Source organism: Budorcas taxicolor, chromosome 1, assembly GCF_023091745.1.
Source record: "Budorcas taxicolor isolate Tak-1 chromosome 1, Takin1.1, whole genome shotgun sequence".
In the NCBI taxonomy this organism is placed as follows: domain Eukaryota; kingdom Metazoa; phylum Chordata; class Mammalia; order Artiodactyla; family Bovidae; genus Budorcas; species Budorcas taxicolor.
Genome location: NC_068910.1, coordinates 66,052,382 through 66,070,750, shown reverse-complemented (window position 1 = coordinate 66,070,750; position 18,369 = coordinate 66,052,382). Strand labels below are relative to the sequence as shown.

At 46.7% G+C, this 18,369-nt stretch overlaps 1 protein-coding gene across 1 annotated transcript in view; it reads left to right on the top strand.

Moving 5' to 3' along the window:
- Positions 1-18,120, top strand: part of MRPS6 (mitochondrial ribosomal protein S6) — a 67,099-nt gene extending 48,979 nt beyond the window's left edge. Inside the window, exons 3-4 of the mRNA XM_052644526.1 lie at positions 45-184; positions 17,556-18,120. Coding sequence (XP_052500486.1) covers positions 45-184; positions 17,556-17,745 — 330 coding nt within the window. The 3' untranslated portion in view covers positions 17,746-18,120. The remainder of the gene's footprint in view (positions 1-44; positions 185-17,555) is intronic.
- Positions 18,121-18,369: the final 249 nt, after the last annotated feature.

Below are 18,369 nucleotides of genomic sequence, written 5' to 3'. Positions count from 1 at the left end.
GTTTTTTTTTCCTTCTTCTTTTTAAAAACCAAAACAAAACCCAGCCTGAGACCGCTGTGGCCTTGAAGCGGACTCTGGAAGCCCTGATGGACAGAGGGGCTGTGGTGAGGAGCCTGGAGAGCCTGGGCGAGCGCACGCTCCCGTATAAGATGTCGGCCCACAGTCAGCAACACACCAGGGGAGGGTAAGTCCTCCGCGGGCCACTAGACCCATGCTTCTGACGGGCCCCGTCAGGAGCACTGTGGAGCTCATCTCAGAGGTGACCAGACGCTCACAGTCCCACCCCATTGTGCTGGGTGGCATGCAGGTTGTGTACCCCAGAAGTGTTCTGTTGCAAATGGGATGCATGTACGCTCACCCACAATGAACTAACCAGAGCCCCAAAAGAGGCCATGCCAGGGAAAAGACGTTCATAAGCTTTTGATTGTGGGACCCCTTTGTTGTCAGCGTAAGCACTGTCTTCCCCAGACAGGTCTTTAATTTTTGCCTTTAAAACACCTCGTTGAGTGATGTGCTGTCTACCTACTCAGTGCTTCCTTTGTAATTACGAAGGTTGCAGATAACAAGCAAGATGCGCTTCTTAATACCGATGTATATAACCAGAGCTTAAAATCCCCAATAGAAGAATGGTCTTACCTACTCCAACCAATTTTAATCACAATATTTTGTAACGGAATTTTTTTTTTTTCCTTATAGTATATAGCAAGTTCCTCAAACATGTCAAGGATTCGATTTTGCAGCAGTAACTATCTTGGAGAAATTGTCTGAGGTCAATTTGTTTGTTGGATTGCTTTGACGCGTCTCTAAAGTTATGCCCCTGGTTTCTGGTTTGGAGGAGGAATCTTACATTGTTGTGTTTCCTAGAAGTAGGTTGACGGAGACATGGGAATCAGTTTTTAGCTGCTCTGGACTAGACCTGATTCTGGCTCTCCCAGCTGTGTGGCCTAGACCAGGCCACACAGCTTCTCTGGAAGGAACTCAGGTGGTCGTTCTCCCGTCCACGCTGCCATAGGGGTGGAACGAGATGACCTCGAAAGATTCGCTCTGTGGGACACGCTGCGCATCATGTCGTGGCCTTGTGCAGGTGCGCTGCGTGTGACGGGCCCAGGCGGAGCCTCATCTCTCCCCGGGTGTTCTTCCTCACCTGTAAACCTTCTGCCAAGATGTGGCACGGACGGCATGTGCCATATTTTGATTGCTTCCCCTTGTTCTGTGCTAGTGTTCAGCTTCTGGAGAGCACCTCTGAAGAGCGCGCCTGAGGCGTTGCTAGGCAACAGGAAATGCACGGTGGCTTATTCCTCTCCACCATCATAACAGCAGTGAGCGATGGAGATTGTGTATGTGAATTTTTTTTTAGCTTAACCGAAAAGGAGTTTGGTCTTAATAGCCAGGCTATGAATCCTTTTGCCTATTGCTGCCACCCCACCCCCCACTTTTTTTTAAGAGAAGCCGATAAAACTTTGCCAAGACTTACTAGCAAGGTTCTGTGGTGAGAGGTACTGAACAGGGAGAGAAGCCAGTTTCCTTCTTATTTACTTGCAGGAATGTACAGTAGGAATGCTTTCCTCCGACCCCTTTCCACGTAGAGGATTCTGACCTTGTTGAGGAGGGCATGGCAACCCATTCCAGTATTCTTGCCTGGAGAGTTCCCATGGACAGAGGAGCCTGGTGGGCTAGAGTCCATGGGGTCGCAAAGAGTCTTAACAAGACTGAGCAGCTAAGCACAGCACAAACCCCTTGCCACGTAGAGGATTCTGACCTTGTTGAGGGCTGGTGCAGCCAGCATCCTAGAATTTGCATTTCTCAGGGTGCTGCGGAGCACGCTCTGAGAACCACGGCACTGACTCAGTTTCCTGGCCTCTGTGTGCCGTGCTGGGGTAGGGTGGTTCTCTGTCTCCTTCATGGGTATAATAAATTCAGCTCTGAAAAGAGCTCACCTGAAATTAAGCCAGAGCTGCTGACAACAGCGGCTCCACATCCCGGGTTCCTGTCAAGGTGCCTGTGCCCCCTGAGGACTCTGGGGTCACATGGTCATTTACAGTTAAGGACTTTATTTCTGGGGGTGGGGGTTGGGGGTGGGGGTGTTTGTTTGTTTTTACTTTCAAACTCCTCAGGAAAGGAGAAGTAGCATCCTTAACGTGTATCAGACTGTGTCTGTTTCCCATCTCCACAGAAAGGCGTTGTCCAGCTCCAGTCAGGGGAAGGCGGGGTGGTTCATGTTTTTTAAGATTGCTTTGCTGAGGATAAAGCAGTATGTGGGGTTTAATTGTCTGATGTAATATTTTCCAAAGTGTGGTCTCTGAAATTCTAGTGATACAGATAAACTCCACCAAAAAATGGAGGCTGTGTGTGATCAGTCAGATATGGGGAGCCTTAAAGAAAGGGGGTGGGGGAGGCGGGGGCTTCCCTGCTGGTCCGGTGGTTAAGACAGTGTCTCTAGTGCAGGGGGCAAGGGTGTGATCCCTGGTCGGGGAGCCGAGATTCCACATGTCACTAGGTTTGTTTGTTTGTTTAAAAAAAGAGGGGAAGCCTCGCATGATCTAATCCTCCTGGAGGCTGACAGCATACCTTAGTGTGTAAATGGCAAGAGTCTCCTCCGTTAGGTGCCTCCGTGTGTCAGTTTTACTTGACCGCGTCTCTTTTGTTTTTGTAACACTCACTGATACTCTTCACAGTGGCTCTTAGTAATGAGATGGGGGGCTCGTGTAGTCTGGAGTCCCCGGGTCAGTGATTTAGAATTGAGCGACGTGCCAGATGTCTGTAGTGGGGAGCTTCATTTCGGTCTGCTGTGCTCTTTGCTGCAGCCAGCCCTACCATAGTGCTTGACCCCAGCGACACTTGTAGTGGGCACGGTGTTCACTTGGAGAGTTCTTTCTGTGCACTGGCGTAGCCAGAGGAGGCGTTACAGATGTGTGCTTAGTAGACCTTGTGCCAGGGTGTGTTAGGTACAGTCAAGGCTCGCTTTTAGGATGTGGTTGAGAAGAGACAGAGCAGACTTGTTGGTTACACGTTTTATCAGCCTAAGTTTTTCTCTCCAGACAGCCCTGGAGGCTGTGAAAGGTGTCTGTAGCTTTCGTGGGGCCCTGTGGCGCGGTGGTAAGGAATCTGCCTGCCAGTGCAGGAGGTGCAGGAGACACAGGTTTGATCCTGGGTTGGGAAGATCTCCAGGAGGAAGCCGTGGCACCCACTCCAGCATTCTTGCTTGGGAAATCGCATGGACAGAGGAGCCGAGCAGGCTACAGTCCATGGGGTCACAAAGAGTCAGGCACAATGGAGCACGCACGTGCTGATTTGAACCCTGAAGTTGGTGTGTGAGAGCCAGGTTTTTGGCTGGTTGACGAGTTAGCCCTGATGCCCCCGAGGATCCACTTTGTGTTGTGGTGCTGCGGGTCTTAGGGCTTGTTGCCTTTACATTTTGTGGGGAGAAGTGATACATCCTGGTGGTCTTCCTAGGTCTCAGGATGGTTCTTGTGATTGTCATGGTTCCCCATCTCAGGGAGTTTTCAGTTGAATTGAGGACTTGCCTGCCTCTTGCTAACCTGGGCACCAGCGTTGCCTTAGGGCAGGGGCTCGGCATGGAAGGGTCCTCCCGGCCAGGCTGCCTGCCAGCCGTCCCTCTTCCAGTTACTTCCCTCATGCTGAGTGATCGCCTGCCACCCTCACCTCCTTCCCCCAGATCCGCACCCCTGCTACACACATGCCAAGTAGGCCTGAAAGAAGAATGAGAGAGTGCTTAGGTGGGAGAGGTAGGCTTTTGTAGGTGATTTCGAAAGTGTTCCAAAAGGAGGAGCTGGTACCCAGTGTTTATTATTATATCAAATCTGTTACCAGTTTATGCCCAAAATGTAATCATTGTTTTCCAAATACTAACTTAGTCCTGACTTTGGGAGCAGGTTACATTCCAGGAATTTGTGTTTTTTGTTTATAACTGGGGACCTGTTTTCTCACTGGAACAACTTGATGGTTAAGTTCCCTAGGCTGATCCATAGGAACTTAACTTTTAAACTCATCATGTCTGAGGGTCAGTAGAGTTGGACGCATCCGTTTTGTCTCCTGGTGATGTGAAATTAGGAGCTGGGAGGTGTTGACTAGACACCCTGTTGCTGTTTGGGCAGGTTGGGATGGTTGGGGAGTTGGGGTCTCCTGGACCAGCTTTCTAGATGGCCGCTTCCAGCCTCAGTCACCAGCCCCCAGCCCCCCAGCCCTGTTTCACCAGGCAGTGTCTGGAAACCCCTGGAGGGAGCGTGGTTAGGAGCTGGGTGGGGAAGGTCCAAGAAGGCCTGGGATTTAGTCCCAGCTCGGGCTTTGCCTGGGTCTCGGGGGGTGGGGGCGGGGGGCGCAGATTCTCTTTGCTTCGTGCCTTCACACGCTCACTTTCGTACCCGTGTCGACTTTCTGGGAAATGCAAATTTGGTGTTGTAGAAAATTCTTACCCGTGTTTCTTGGTGTCTAAAAGGGTCCAGCGTGACATGCTCGGAAGGGAGCCACGGGCGTACTTGCTCGTTTAGACCCTTGTTCAGAAGAGGCAGGCCCCACACCGAGGTGTAGCGTGCGCCCGCCACCCTCCGCCTGCAGCCTCACGGCGTCTTCCTCCCGGGCCACATGGCCTGGCCTAAGGCTCTCTTTCCACTAGATGGGGCTGGACTGAGACTCAGAGCGATTCCTCATGCAGGAGAGGGAACCTTAGAAGAAACCCTGGTCCGTATGGCAGCATCGGGCCTCAGCTCGTGTGTTAAAGAACCCCCCTCCCCACAACGCCCCTGCCGGCTTTGACTGTTTTCTACCGCGTCTGATTTTCCTGCAGTGCCACTGGGCTGACTCCAGAACACGTGTGTATATGAATGCTTAAGTAGTGAAGGAGGTTTTTCTGGCCTGTTTTGTCTCTTCTTTCTCTGTTCTCATCTGCTGTAAAAGGTGAGTAGGTGCTTACAGCAGAGATCTGCTGGCCTACATATAAGATGCCCTTCTATTTACGGGTAAGCAGAACGATAAAAATAACTGGCTCTATGGTGAATCAGTGGAATTTTACTGACTCGCTCCCCAGATGTGTCTGCAGCGTCCTTCAGGAGCGCCGGCACCCTCTCTCTCTCGAGATTGATTCTCCCCTGTAGTTTTCCCGCTCGCTAATGTTTCCCTGCTCTTGCGCTTTGCTGCCAGCATCAGGCCCAGGCCAGCATCCTGACCCCGTTCTTGCGTGTAGGTGCTTCATGACGGGGTTTCAAGGCAGGACTGCTCTGGTCTCGCTCTCTTTTTCTGTGGCAGTGTCCCAAGATGTGTAAGCGCTCTGCAGCAGGTTTAGTGGTTTTTCAAATGTACGAGACTCAATAGACATCAAAAGAAATGGGGGCTTTTCCACGCAGAGGGTCGTTTGAAGGCGAATAGTCCACTGCCTCAGGGAAGCCTGAATCCGGCAAGGTTTAACCCGTGCAGTCTAGGCAGTGCTGTTCACTTGGATCTGTTTCTTCTCTTCAGAAAGGCTTTACGATGCTGCACGGCTAGGCTGCAGAGCCCTCTCCTCCCCCCGCCCCCTTGCCCACCCCACTTGCTGTGAGCGGCTGCGCGCTTCAGTGGAAATTTCCACTCGTCTGCCGGGGGTGGAGGCGGGGAGGCAGTGAGCGCGTGTGTGGCTGTGTCTGAGAGAGACAGACAAAGAACGTAACTCACATTCAAGCAGGCACTTTTTATGGAAAACTTGTAAATGCAGGGTGAAGACAAAAGTGAAATGAAAACCAAATACACCCTTTCCATACCAGGACATGGCAGGAAGGCATGTTTCTTCCCTGCGCCCCTTGGGTAGGCCGGGGCCTGGCTGCCAGCTGAGCCTTGTGTGAGGAGACGAATGAGTGGTCCCCGGGCTCGTGGCATAGAGAGGAGGAGCCGAAACCATGCTTGGGGCTGCTGGCTCCCTCGAGAAACTGGGCTGGGCTGGAGTGTCCTGGTGGCACTGGGCTCAGCCCGTCCTGGGGAAGCCCTTGTTGATGGGGTCTTCTCCGGTCTCTGTGGGGTTTCGTAGTGGAGAGCTTTGTAGTGAGTGTCTTCAGAAATACACAAGAGGGTGAATTACCACCTTCAAGACGACGTGGGCAGTTCTGCCCACGAGACAGCTCCCCCGTTTCTCCAGCTTTGGAACATGGGACTCTGTGATGAGAAATGCACTCTTGTACTGGACTTTTTTTTTGCTTTTTCTCTCCTTGAAAGTGAAAGTGTTAGTCATTCACTCATATCTGACTCTTTATGACCCCATAGACTCTAGCCCACCAGGCTCCTCTGTCCATGGGATTCTCCAGGCCAGAATCCTGGAGTGGGTAGCCATTCCCTTCTCCAGGGGATCTTCCCAACCCAGAGATTGAACCCAGGTCTCCTGCATTTCAGACAGATTCTCTACCGTCTGAGCCACCAGTGAAGCCCCTTTCTCTCCCTGCCTGATATCAGTCATCTCCTGGCTTCTACGTCTGCAGAGTTGGTGCCGCATAAAACCCTAGTGCTTTTCTGTAGAAAGGCAAGATGCTGGGATGAAGCTCGTGTCTGCCTCGCGGATAAAGTGATCCTATAAGTAGAACCACACGTGGGAAAAACACACGTTGAAGTGCCAGCACCACCGGGTTTCGTGTTGAAGGCAAGGGCAGTACTTACCTGCCTCCCTGATACACAGAACCATTTCCCTGGTGCCACTGAACGCATGGTTGAAGATGCTGGGACTATGCACTATGATTAGACTTCAGATTACTACACTGGATTTTTCCAAAGTGATCCGTTCATTTTATTGATTTAATCACTGATTGGAGTAAATGGGGAGAAGGGAGAACTAGCTATTTGGAGATCTTGATTTCTCTTTTTCCCCCTTAGTGAAATGTCAGCTTTGGGGCCCATCTAGGCTGGGCAGTTACAGTCATAATTCTGAACTTCCTTGAGTGAGGAGCTTATCGTGAGGATGGAGGTGACGAAAGAGTCACCACGTGATGTGACGTTGGGGGTCTGCGTTCTGACTCTGCCTAGCTGGTTTAGGGCAGGCAGCCCACGTGGATAATCTCATTGTGGGTAAAGGAGGGGCAAAGATTCTCTGGAGACACGGAGCCCCTCTTTTGGTGCCTTCCTCAGAACAGCCCTGAAGCTGAAGCTCCAGTACTTTGGCCACCTGATGCAAACACCCCAGCACATTGGAAAAGACTCTGATGCTGGGAAAGATTAGGGCAGAAGAGGATGACAGGGGATGAGATGGTTGGATGGCATCGTTGACTCAATGGCCATGAGTGTGAGCAAACTCTGGGAGATGGTGAAGGGCAGGGAAGCCTGGCATGCTACAGTCCATGGGGTCGCAAAGAGATGGATATGACTAAACAACTGAACAACGAGAACAGCTTCTCATCTGAATTTCAGAATGGCCTCTCCATGGCGGATTTCAGTGGGAGGTAGGGCGTGCTGAGGTCATTTTGTCAGCCACACTCCCATCTCTACAGGTCTGTCCTGGACCTGTGCTTTCATGGGAGAAGGATCCTTGCAGGCATCAGAAGCGGCCCAGGCCTACAAGCCCGAGTAGGCTGTTGCTGAGCCTCACGTCCTCACGGATGGAAAGTCCCACGGTCATTCCTCAGGTGCCCTGTGGTTAGAAACCCCAGCAGCCAGGATTCAGTGTCCATGACCGCTGCGCTCCTTCCACAGCCTTCGGCAGGACAGGAATACATGCACGGGCTGTGGAAGACTGGGTCTTCTGTCCTGTGACTTCTGTCCCCAGGTGGACTCAGGTCGAGGCCATGATTGCCTCATCTTTTAGTCTGCTGAGCTTTGCCCATCATCGATGGTTACTGATAGGTTAAGTTTGCCTGAGACAAATCAGTGAGAAAAAGAGTGTGTCCTGGCAGCCACCAAGAACTGGTCAGGACACCCCTGTGTGGAGAAGCCATGTTAGGCTGTTGATTTATGAGCTTGGACCGCTAAGACAGACAGAGATTGTTCTGGACCCTGGCTTGGTTCCCTTGTGGTGGGGAGGGGCACCTTGGTTCCCAGGGTGTGGGGTCAGGGGGAGACGGTGGAGATCAGAGGTTCAGCTCTGGCCCAGGAGTGTTGACTACAGTAAGACCTGCCTATCTGTGAGCCACGCTTCCCCTTCCCTGTGGTGGTGGTGTTTCCTTTTAGTGGAAATTTCCATGATGTAATAAGGAGCATGGGAGTGGAAGCTGTCTTTTGCCCACGTGGGCCCCGGGCGTAGATCAGCAGGGTGATAAGCGTGAAATGAGTGTCACAGCTGTGGTTGTGGGCACAAGCCCATTTGCATCTTGGCCAGTGCTTTTGTCGAGTTGATTGCTGGGTGCGTGTGACCGGGAGAGGGAAGGCAGAATAGGTAAAAAGAAGGTGAAGGCTGGGGGTTTGGAAGTCACAGAGCCTCCCCCCTGCCCCACAAAGCCAAGCTTAGGCTCTCCAGGCCTTTTTCTTGGGCTTTTCTTTATCCTTGAGAACCCTCCAAAAGGCTGGCTGCTGTAGTTTGGACTGAGGGGGAGCCGTGGGGCTCTGGAGCCTGCCTCTCACCCTGTGGCCCAGTGCAGCTCAGCTCTCTGGAAAGCAGCGGCAGGGGTTGGACTGCATCGTCTCCGTGGTCCCCTCCAGCCCTTCCGTCCTCTGATTCTGTAACCCTCAGGTTCCAAAGCTCTCAGTGGCTGTTAGAATTCTGGCAGTGGCCACTTAGTAAGCCGAGTGACTTTGAACGAATGACTTAATTGGTGTGAAATTCAAAGGAGGGTATGGCGTAGGAAACCATGTTGAAAGCGGCTGGAGCGCCGGTTGTTGCTGGGGAGAGGCTCGTGGGCCCCAGCCAGCACAAGCACGCTTCCGCTCCTCCCACTCCCTGAGTTGCCACGCCGAGTGGAGCGTCTCCTTCCTCCCTCTTCTTCAGGAGCTGTTCAAAAGAAAGTTCTACCTGAGACATTTTCCTTTCCGTTTGTGAAATGAGAGGTTTCTGATCCATCTGGCCTCTGGTTTCCAACCTTGGGGATCCTCTTTCCCCTTATCACAGAGTGGCATCCAAAGGCTGGGGTTATTTCTCGGCATTATCTGACGAGTGCCGGTGGACGGGGAGCCCTGCCCAGGAAGCCTGCATGAGAAGTGACTGGTGGCGGCTGGGCTGGTTGCTGGCTGTCGTAAACACACTCTCTCTCAGAAACTGTTTAGACTTGGAGGCAAGCCCACAGAAATGCCTAGTAGAATGGAAAACGGAAGAAAACAATACTTCCAAACCCCAGATATGGTATTTGAATGACTTGACCATAAGGAAGGGTAGGCTTAACTCACAAGCGCAAGAGACCCCTGTGTACTTTTCTGGAGGGAGGGAACTTGGGACACTAGGGATCTGGTTGTGGTAGCTGTGGGGGTTGCTGTGTGCTCAGAGCCTGTCAGTCCCTTGCTCATAAGCATTTCCCTCCATAGATTACCCCCGTATAGGAGATGGCAGTTCACAGTGCACTTAGCAGGCCATCAGGGCTTTAAGTGGAGCAAAGCAAAAAGAGGACACTTCTAGGGGACCCTGAGCAAAAGGGAGCTCAGAGAGGATGCGTATGTATTTAAAGTAAAACTCCCCACTGTAGAATTAAGCACGGTGGGATATTGACAGACAGAGGGTGAGGTCACAGCTCACCCATGTCATTCTAATGACTACAGGATGAAAGAACGAATGGATTACAAGGGAAGAGATGCTGGAGGCCACGCCGAGTGAGTGAGTTCCCAGCCCTGGCCTCCAGGTGGCATAATTATTTGGGGGTTGGAGGAGTGGGTGATGTGCTGGGGGTGGACAAGGAGAAGGTAGTTTAAGGTCGATTACACTTTGGGCTTCCCTGGTGGCTCAGATGGTAACGGATCCACCTGCGATGCAAGAGATCCAGCTTCGATCCCTGGGTCAGGAAGATCCCCTCGAGAAGGAAATGGCCCCCCACTCCAGTATTCTTGCCTGGGGAATCCCATGGACAGAGGAGCCTGGTGGGCTACAGACTATGGGGTCGCAGAGAGTTGGACACGACTGAGCGACTAACTCTTTCCGCGCTTATTTTTTAGGCTCTAATTCAGAGGTTTACCAAGATAAGTAATCTGTAATTAGCCGTTGAACAAACGAGCAGTTCTTTAGTTGGGTGATTGCAGTACTAGTGCCTGCTATGTGTAGTAGAAATAACCAAGTAGAGCTAAACCTTGGAAAGTGTGGCCAGGTTGGTGTGTAACGTTCAGAGTAAGCCCAAATGGGGGTCTCCTCATTGAGCAAATGTGCAACGCAGTGCTTCAAGAAGTTTGCCCAGGTAGTGGAGGAATTGGTGTTTTTATTAATATTTCATTTCTTGAAAAACACTTGGTATCTTCATCAGCTGTAATCACTCCCCCACCACTCTGCATCAAGTCATTCAACAAATCTTGACTCAACAGCTTTATAGAGAGAGAAATGACACACAGTGGACTGCACGTACGTATAAACCCATGAAATCTCCACAATCAAGATGTAGTTTTTTTTACTCTGCAGAATTATTATGAGATTCATCACGGGTATTTATTTACAGTTTATTCCTTTTTATTGCTGAGTAGTATGCCATTTTATGGATATACCACACTTTGCTTATCAGTTTACATGTTAATGAATATTTGTGTTATTTCTAGCTTGGGGTTGTTAAAAGTTAAGCTGCTATAAACATCGATATACAAGTTGTTCTTTGGGCTTATCTAGGAATGCAAATCTCGGAATGGAATAGCTTGATCATAATGGCAGATAAATGTTGTATTTTTTAAGAGAATGCCAAACTGTTTTCCGAAGTCAGTCATAGCCTTCTGCATTCCCACTGGCAGTGTATGAAAGTGTCAGTTCTTCTGTATGCTCACCAGCACTTGCTGTGGTCATTCTAATAGGTCATTCTTTGTGGTTTGTCCATTGGGCCATTCTCGTTTGTATTTCTCTGATGAGTAGTGATGTTAAGCATCTTTTCATGCACTTCTTTGCCATTGTATATCTTCAGCGAAATGCTTCTTCAAATTTTTGGTGCATTTTTAGAATAGTTTTAGAAATAGGTTTAAATTAAACTTGGAGAGGTTTTAATATTCTAGAGATAAGCCCTCTATCAAATATGAGATTTGCAAGTCCCAGTGTATGGCTTATCTTTCTACTCTCTTAAAGAGTCTCTTTCAAAGAGCAGTTTTTAATTTTGACAAGGCCTAAAATGTCAAATTTTTCTTTTATGGAAATTGTGCTTTTGGTGTCTTGTCTAAATAATCTTTGCTTAATGCAGGATCACAAGGATTTTGTCTCAGGTTCTCTTCTAGTTTTATAATGTTATGTTTTATGTTTAGATCTGTGTTCTGTTTTGAGTTAATTTTTGTATATGGTACAAGTATGGATCAAAGAGTTCATTTTTTGGCCTGTGAATATCAAGTTGTTCCTGTACCTTTTGTTGAAAGGGACTGTCCTTTATTTTTCGAGTTGCCTTGGCACCTTTGTCACAAATCTATATACTTATGTGTATAGATCTAATTCCGAACTCTTTTCTGTTGATCTGTTTGTCTTATCTGTATGCAGATACCATACTGCCTTGATTACCATAGCTTCATAGTAAGTCTTGAAATCAGGTAATGTTAGTCCTTCAACTTTATTCTTTATCAAAGTTGTGTTGGCTGTTCTTGGTCTTTTGAATTTCCGTATGAACTTAAGAATCAGTTGTAAATTTCTAACAAAAATGTCTTAGGATTTTGACTGGGATATATTTGGCTCTTTAGATCAGTTTGGGAGAATAGACATCTAAATAAATTGAATCTTTTAGAACTAGCACCCAAAAAAGATGTCCTTTTCATTATAGGGGACTGGAATGCAAAAGTAGGAAGTCAAGAAACACCTGGAGTAACAGGCAAATTTGGCCTTGGAATACAGAATGAAGCAGGTCAAAGGCTAACAGAGTTTTGCCAAGAGAACGCACTGGCCTTAGCAAACACCCTCTTCCAACAACACAAGAGAAGACTCTACACATGGACGTCACCAGACGGTCAACACCGAAATCAGATTGATCATATTCTTTGCAGCCAAAGATGGAGAAGCTCTATACAGTCAACAAAAACAAGATCGGGAGCTGACTGTGGCTCAGATCATGAACTCCTTATTGCCAAATTCAGACTTAAATTGAAGAAAGTAGGGAAAACCACTAAACCATTCAGGTGTGACCTAAATCAAATCGCTTATGATTATACAGTGGAAGGGAGAAATAGATTTAAGGTCCTAGATCTGATAGATAGAGTGCCTGATGAACTATGGACTGAGGATCATGCGTTGTACAGGAGACAGGGATCAAGACCATCCCCATGGAAAAGAAATGCAAAAAAGCAAAATGGCTATCTGGGGAGGCCTTAGAAGTAGCTGTGAAAAGAAGAGAAGCAAAAAGCAAAGGAGAAAAGGAAAGGTATAAGCATCTGAATGCAGAGTTCCAAAGAATAGCAAGAAGAGATAAGAAAGCTCTCTTCAGCAATCAATGCAAAGAAATAGAGGAAAGTAACAGAATGGAAAAGACTAGAGATCTCTTCAAGAAAATTAGAGATACCAAGGGGACATTTCATGCAAAGATGGGCTTGATGAAGGACAGAAATGGCAGGGACCTAACAGAAGCAGAAGATATTAAGAAGAGGTGGCAAGAATACACAGAAGAACTGTACAAAAAAGATCTTCATGACCAAGATAATCACGATGGTGTGATCACTCACCTAGAGCCAGACATCCTGGAATGTGAAGTCAAACTGGCCTTAGGAAGCATCACTACGAACAAAGCTAGTGGAGGTGATGGAATTCCAGTTGAGCTATTTCAAATGCTGAAAGATGATGCTGTGAAAGTGCTCCACTCAATATGCCAGCAAATTTGGAAAACTCAGCAGTGGCCACAGGACTGAAAAAGGTCAGTTTTCATTCCAATCCCGAAGAAAGGCAATGCCAAAGAATGCCCAAACTACCGCACAATTGCACTCATCTCACATGCTAGTAAAGTAATGCTCAAAATTCTCCAAGCCAGGCTTCAGCAATACATGAACCCTGAACTTCCAGATACTCAAGCTGATTTTAAGAAAGGCAAAATTGCCAGCATCCGCTGGATCATTGAAAAAGCAAGAGAGTTCCAGAAAAACATCTTTATTGACTATGCCAAAGCCTTTGACTGTGTGGATCACAATAAACTGGAAAATTCTGAAAGAGATGGGAATACCGGACTACCTAACCTGCCTCTTGAGAAAATCTGTATGCAGGTCAGGAAGCAACAGTTAGAACTGGACATGGAACAACAGACTGGTTCCAAATAGAAAAAGGAGTATGTCAAGGCTGTATATTGTTACCCTGCTTATTTAACTTCTGTGCAGAGTACATCATGAGAAATGCTGGGCTGGAAGAAGCACAAGCTGGAATCAAGATTGCCGGGAGAAATATCAATAACCTCAGATATGCAGATGACACCACCCTTATGGCAGAAAGTGAAGAGGAACTAAAAAGCTTCTTGATGAAAGTGAAAGAGGAGAGTGAAAAAGTTGGCTTAAAGCTCAACATTCAGAAGACTAAGATCATGGTATCTGGTCCCATCACTTCATGGGAAATAGATGGGGAAACAGTGGAAACAGTGTCAGACTTTATTTTTGGGGGCTCCAGAATCTCTGCAGATGGTGATTGCAGCCATGACAGTAAAAGACACTTACTCCTTGGAAAGTTATGACCAACCTAGATAGCATATTCAAAAGCAGAGACATTACTTTGCCAACTAAGGTCCTTCTAGTCAAGGCTATGGTTTTTCCAGTGGTCATATATGGATGTGAGAGTTGGACTGTGAAGAAAGCTGAGTGCCAAAGAATTGATGCTTTTTCACTGTGGTGTTGGAGAAGACTCTTGAGAGTCCCTTGGACTGCAAGGAGATCCAACCAGTCCATTCTGAGGGAGATCAGCCCTGGGTGTTCTTTGGTAGGACTGATGCTAAAGCTGAAACTCCAGTACTTTGGCCACCTCATGTGAAGAGTTGACTCATTGGAAAAGACTCTGATGCTGGGAGGGATTGGGGGCAGGAGGAGAAGGGGACAACAGAGGATGAGATGTCTGGATGGCATCACCGAGTCGATGGACCTGAGTTTGAGTGAACTCCTGGAGTTGGTGATGGAGAGTCGGAGGCCTTGGGGTGCTGCAATTCACGGGGTTGCAAAGAGTTGGACACCACTTAGCGACTGAACTGAACTGAACTGACTACCTATGAGCGAAGTATACCTCTCCATTTATGTAGATTTTCTTTAACTTCTTTCAGCAGTGTTTTGTAATTTTAGTGTAGAAGTCTTGCACATCTTTTGTCAGATTTATTGGTAAATATTTCATTTATAATTTCAAGGTCTGGTTATTTGTTGCTAGAATAGAGAAATACAGTTCATTTTTGTTTATTGATCTTGTGTCTTGCTAAACTGGAGTTTTGACATCTTTTTTATAAGCTTCAGATTTTTCTGTATACACAGTTGTGACATCTGCAAAAAGGTGGTTTCACTTTTTCCTTATTGATCTAGATGCCTTTCGCTCTTCTGCACTTCAGTAAAATGCGGGACGGAAGCACTGGGAGTGGGCACTTTTGCTTGTTCTCTTTCTTAGGGGGAAGGCACCTAGACTTTGACCAGTTAGTATGGTGTGGATGTGGGGTTTTCCACAGATGCTCTGTAGAAGGTCGTAGAAGATTCCATCTTTCCGTAGTATGCTGATGGTTTTATCAGGAATGGATATAGGGTTTTGCTAAATCCTTTTTGCATCTGTTGGAATGATCACATGGCTTTTTGGCTTGTTAATATGATTGATTTCATTCATGTTCAGATGTTTAAGCCAATCTTGCCTTGGACTAAATCCTACTTGGTTGGGATATATTGTTCTTTTTATTTATTATAGTAGTCAATTTACTAGAGTTTTATTTAGAACTTTTTCATTTATGTTTATGAGAGACACTGGTCTGTTTTTCTTTTCTTTTAAAAAAGTGTATGTCTGATCTTGGTTCCAGGGTAATGCTGACTTCTTAGGACAAGTTCAAAAGTGTTTTCCTACTTCACAGATAAGTTTGTGTTTGAATTGATATTTTTTTCTTAAATATTTGGTGGAGCTCACCAGTGAAACCATTTGTGCCTGTAATCTTTATGGGAAGATTTTAAACTACAAATTTAATTTATTTGATAGATATAGGGCTGGACAGGTCATCTGTTTCTTCTTGAGTGAGTTTTGATAGTATTTCTTCAAGAAATTTCAGCTAGGTCATCAAGTTTATTGTAAAATTTTTTTATGATATTCATTTATCATCCTTTCAGTATCTGTAAACTTTGTAGTTATTTTACCTTTCTTATTCCCAAATATCAGTGATTTGTATCTTAACTCTTTTTCCTAATCAATCTGATTGGAGTTGTATCAGTTTTATCGATCTTCTCAGTGAGCTAGTGTTTGGTTTCACTAATGTTCTCTTTCGTGTTTCAGAGGTTTCTGCTCTGATTTTTATTTTATTTTTATTTTCTTTTTTGGTCCTACTTTGTATTCAATTTGCTCTTCTTTTTCCATTTTCTCAAGGTGGAAGCTGAAGTCATTAATTTGCGATCTTTATTCTTTTCTTGGCTAGATGTTTAGTGCTGTAAATTTATTGCTAACACTACTTTAGTGGCATTCTCCAAATTTTCATGTGTTGTTTTATTTTCATTCAGTCAAAGTACTTGGTAATTTTCCTTTTGATTTCTTCGTTGACCCATAGGTTGTTTAGATGTGTGTTTAGTTTCCAAGTATTTGGGGGATTTTTCTCAAGATCTTCTGCATGACTCAAGTCCCTTTAGATTTACTGAGACTCATTTTATGGCCCAGAAAATGGTCATCCTTAGTAAATGTTTTATACACCCTGAGAACAAGTATGTGTAATATCTTGTTGTTGTTGGGTGGAGGGTTCAATAAATATCAGATCCAGTTGGTTGAGGGTGCGCTCGCTCTTTCTGTATCTGACTCGATCTGTCAGTCACTGAGATGCATGGTAGCAGTTTTCAGCTCTAGTTGTGGGTTTGTCTCTTTTCTTCGTCTGTTAGTTTTTGCTCACTGTGTGGAAGCTGTTATCTCCACGTGCACGTGTAGGATTGTTGTGTCTTATTGGTGTACCCGTCTTTCTGTATTGTCTCCTTTTTCCCCTGATAATTTTTTGTTGTTGTTCAGAGGTCTCCTTGGTCTGATATTACTGTAGCCACTTGAACTTTCTTTTGATTAGTGTTTTTGCATGATATATGTTTTTCTGTCCTCTAACTTTTAATTATTTTTACTTGATTGACTTTCCCACTAGGCTTGTGAATGGTCACACGCGAAGTTAGGAAGTTTTCTTAGGAGTTTTGAATGCTGAGTTTGTAAAATTACACAAAGTGCCATAGTTTGTCTAATAACTTTCTTCCTTGCTGAGTTTGTTCATTTTCAGTTTGGTCTTTCCTGCTTTCTGTGAGAATTCCACCCTTCAGGCTCACACATCACAGTGAGATATTTCTGTGGATCTGATGAGTGTTAGCCTGTGTTCAGGGTGCTGGGGGTATAGTGACAAAGTCCTTCCTAGGGCCATTCTGTTTTAGTGCAGTGAGGCCGACTGTAAACACACACAGTCAGCGGGGGTAACAGAACCACAGCCTCAAGAAAGGGAGGGGAGAGCGACCGAGGCCGGCGGGTGGGGCAGCAGGCCTCTCTGCCAAGGTGACTCTTGGACCGAGATGCGATGAAAGTGAGGGACGGGCCGTGTGGACCTGGGTGAAGAGCATTTCCGGCAGAGGCACAGCACCTGCAGAGACCTCTGATAGGAATATGCCTGGGAGGAGAGTGTGGCCGGAACCAAGTAAGTGATGTCAGAGGTGATCTTAGCCAGCTGGAACACTGAAGAATTCTGAAATACCGCCCTGAAAACTGTCCCTTTAACAGCACTGTGGTCCAAACTAAACAGCACAAGGGAGGCATAAATTTTTAGAACTGAGGGGTGGGGTGGGCAGGGAATAGAGACGTGTCTTCCTTTGTGTCCGAGTACAGACAACCACTGATAAAGTTTTATTGATGTCTTAAGACCAGTGAGCTGTAAGAGATCCTTATCTGTGTTAGTCTGGTCTGAGTAGATAAATGTTAAATTCTTTTGTCTCACCACAAGATTCAAGTTATTTTCTTTTTGTTCCTTGTCAGTTCTTGAAGGTACCGAATGATGAGTCCTACGCCTCTCTTAATCATTCTCCTTGTTTGTGAATATGGCTCATGGTTCTCATAGGTGCATCAAGTCACTTGTAAAATTCTTTGGAAAATTAGAAGACTTGTAGATGTTTTCAAAGAAAGTGTCAACTCACGGTTTGGAAAATTCAGTAGAGTGAATGGGAAAGGGAGGTCTGGCATGCTGCTGCACTTGTGTTTAACTGGTCTGCTGGCAGTTTCTGTTGTGACAAAGATGGATATTTGTGTTTGTGGGTAGTTGATGTCTTCATGTGGGGAAAAGTAAAATGAGAACATCGACCAAGATAGTGAAATCGCTGTATTTCGGAATGCAGCCCGTTCACGCATGCTTGTTTTATTGCAGGTACTTCTTGGTGGACTTTTATGCGCCAACAGCGACTGTTGAAAGCATAATGGAGCACTTGTCTCGAGACATTGACGTGATTCGCCCAAATGTTGTGAAACACCCTCTGACCCGGGAAGTGGGAGAATGTGAAGGGATCGTCCCGGTGCCACTCGAAGAAAAGCTGTATTCCACCAAGAAGAGGAAGTGAGAAGGCACACCACACTTCAGCCTTCTGTTTAATTCTCTCACTTTTGAGCACCACAGATAGATAATTTACAGGCTTGATCTTTATATCTGAGGATGCTATTGGCGCTGTTGGATTTTCCCGAGGTACTTTTAGCTCTTGGTCCTCTTTGCTGTGAGAACTGGGGGCTGACTTCCTTAGGGCCACTTGGTAATCTTTGGCACCAGCACGTCCTCCTCGCTTGCACTTCATGAGTATAATTTGTCAGTGAGGACTTCCTGCCCAACAGCAACACTAACCCCAGTTTGAAGAGCAAAGCTTATAAAAACTACTTTGGATTGCATGGTCGTTATTCACACTGTATACACCCATGCAAAATAAAAATTTAAGACCACTGTATTATATGCGTCACTTTCGATCTGAGTGAAATTGTGTGATTTTTTAAAAGACCCTTGGCTTCTTGGCCCTCCACGGCACCATGCACCAGCTGAGGCCTCACACACAGCTCCAGTCTGCCCAGACTGCTGGCAGTGTTGGGAGGAGCCCAGGTTCAAGCCTGGGAGAAGCCAGGGTGTGGGCAGGTGGGGTGCGTCTGCTCCTTGACCCCTGGGCAGTGCCTGCTCCTCTCCTCGTCCTTGCGGTGGGCGC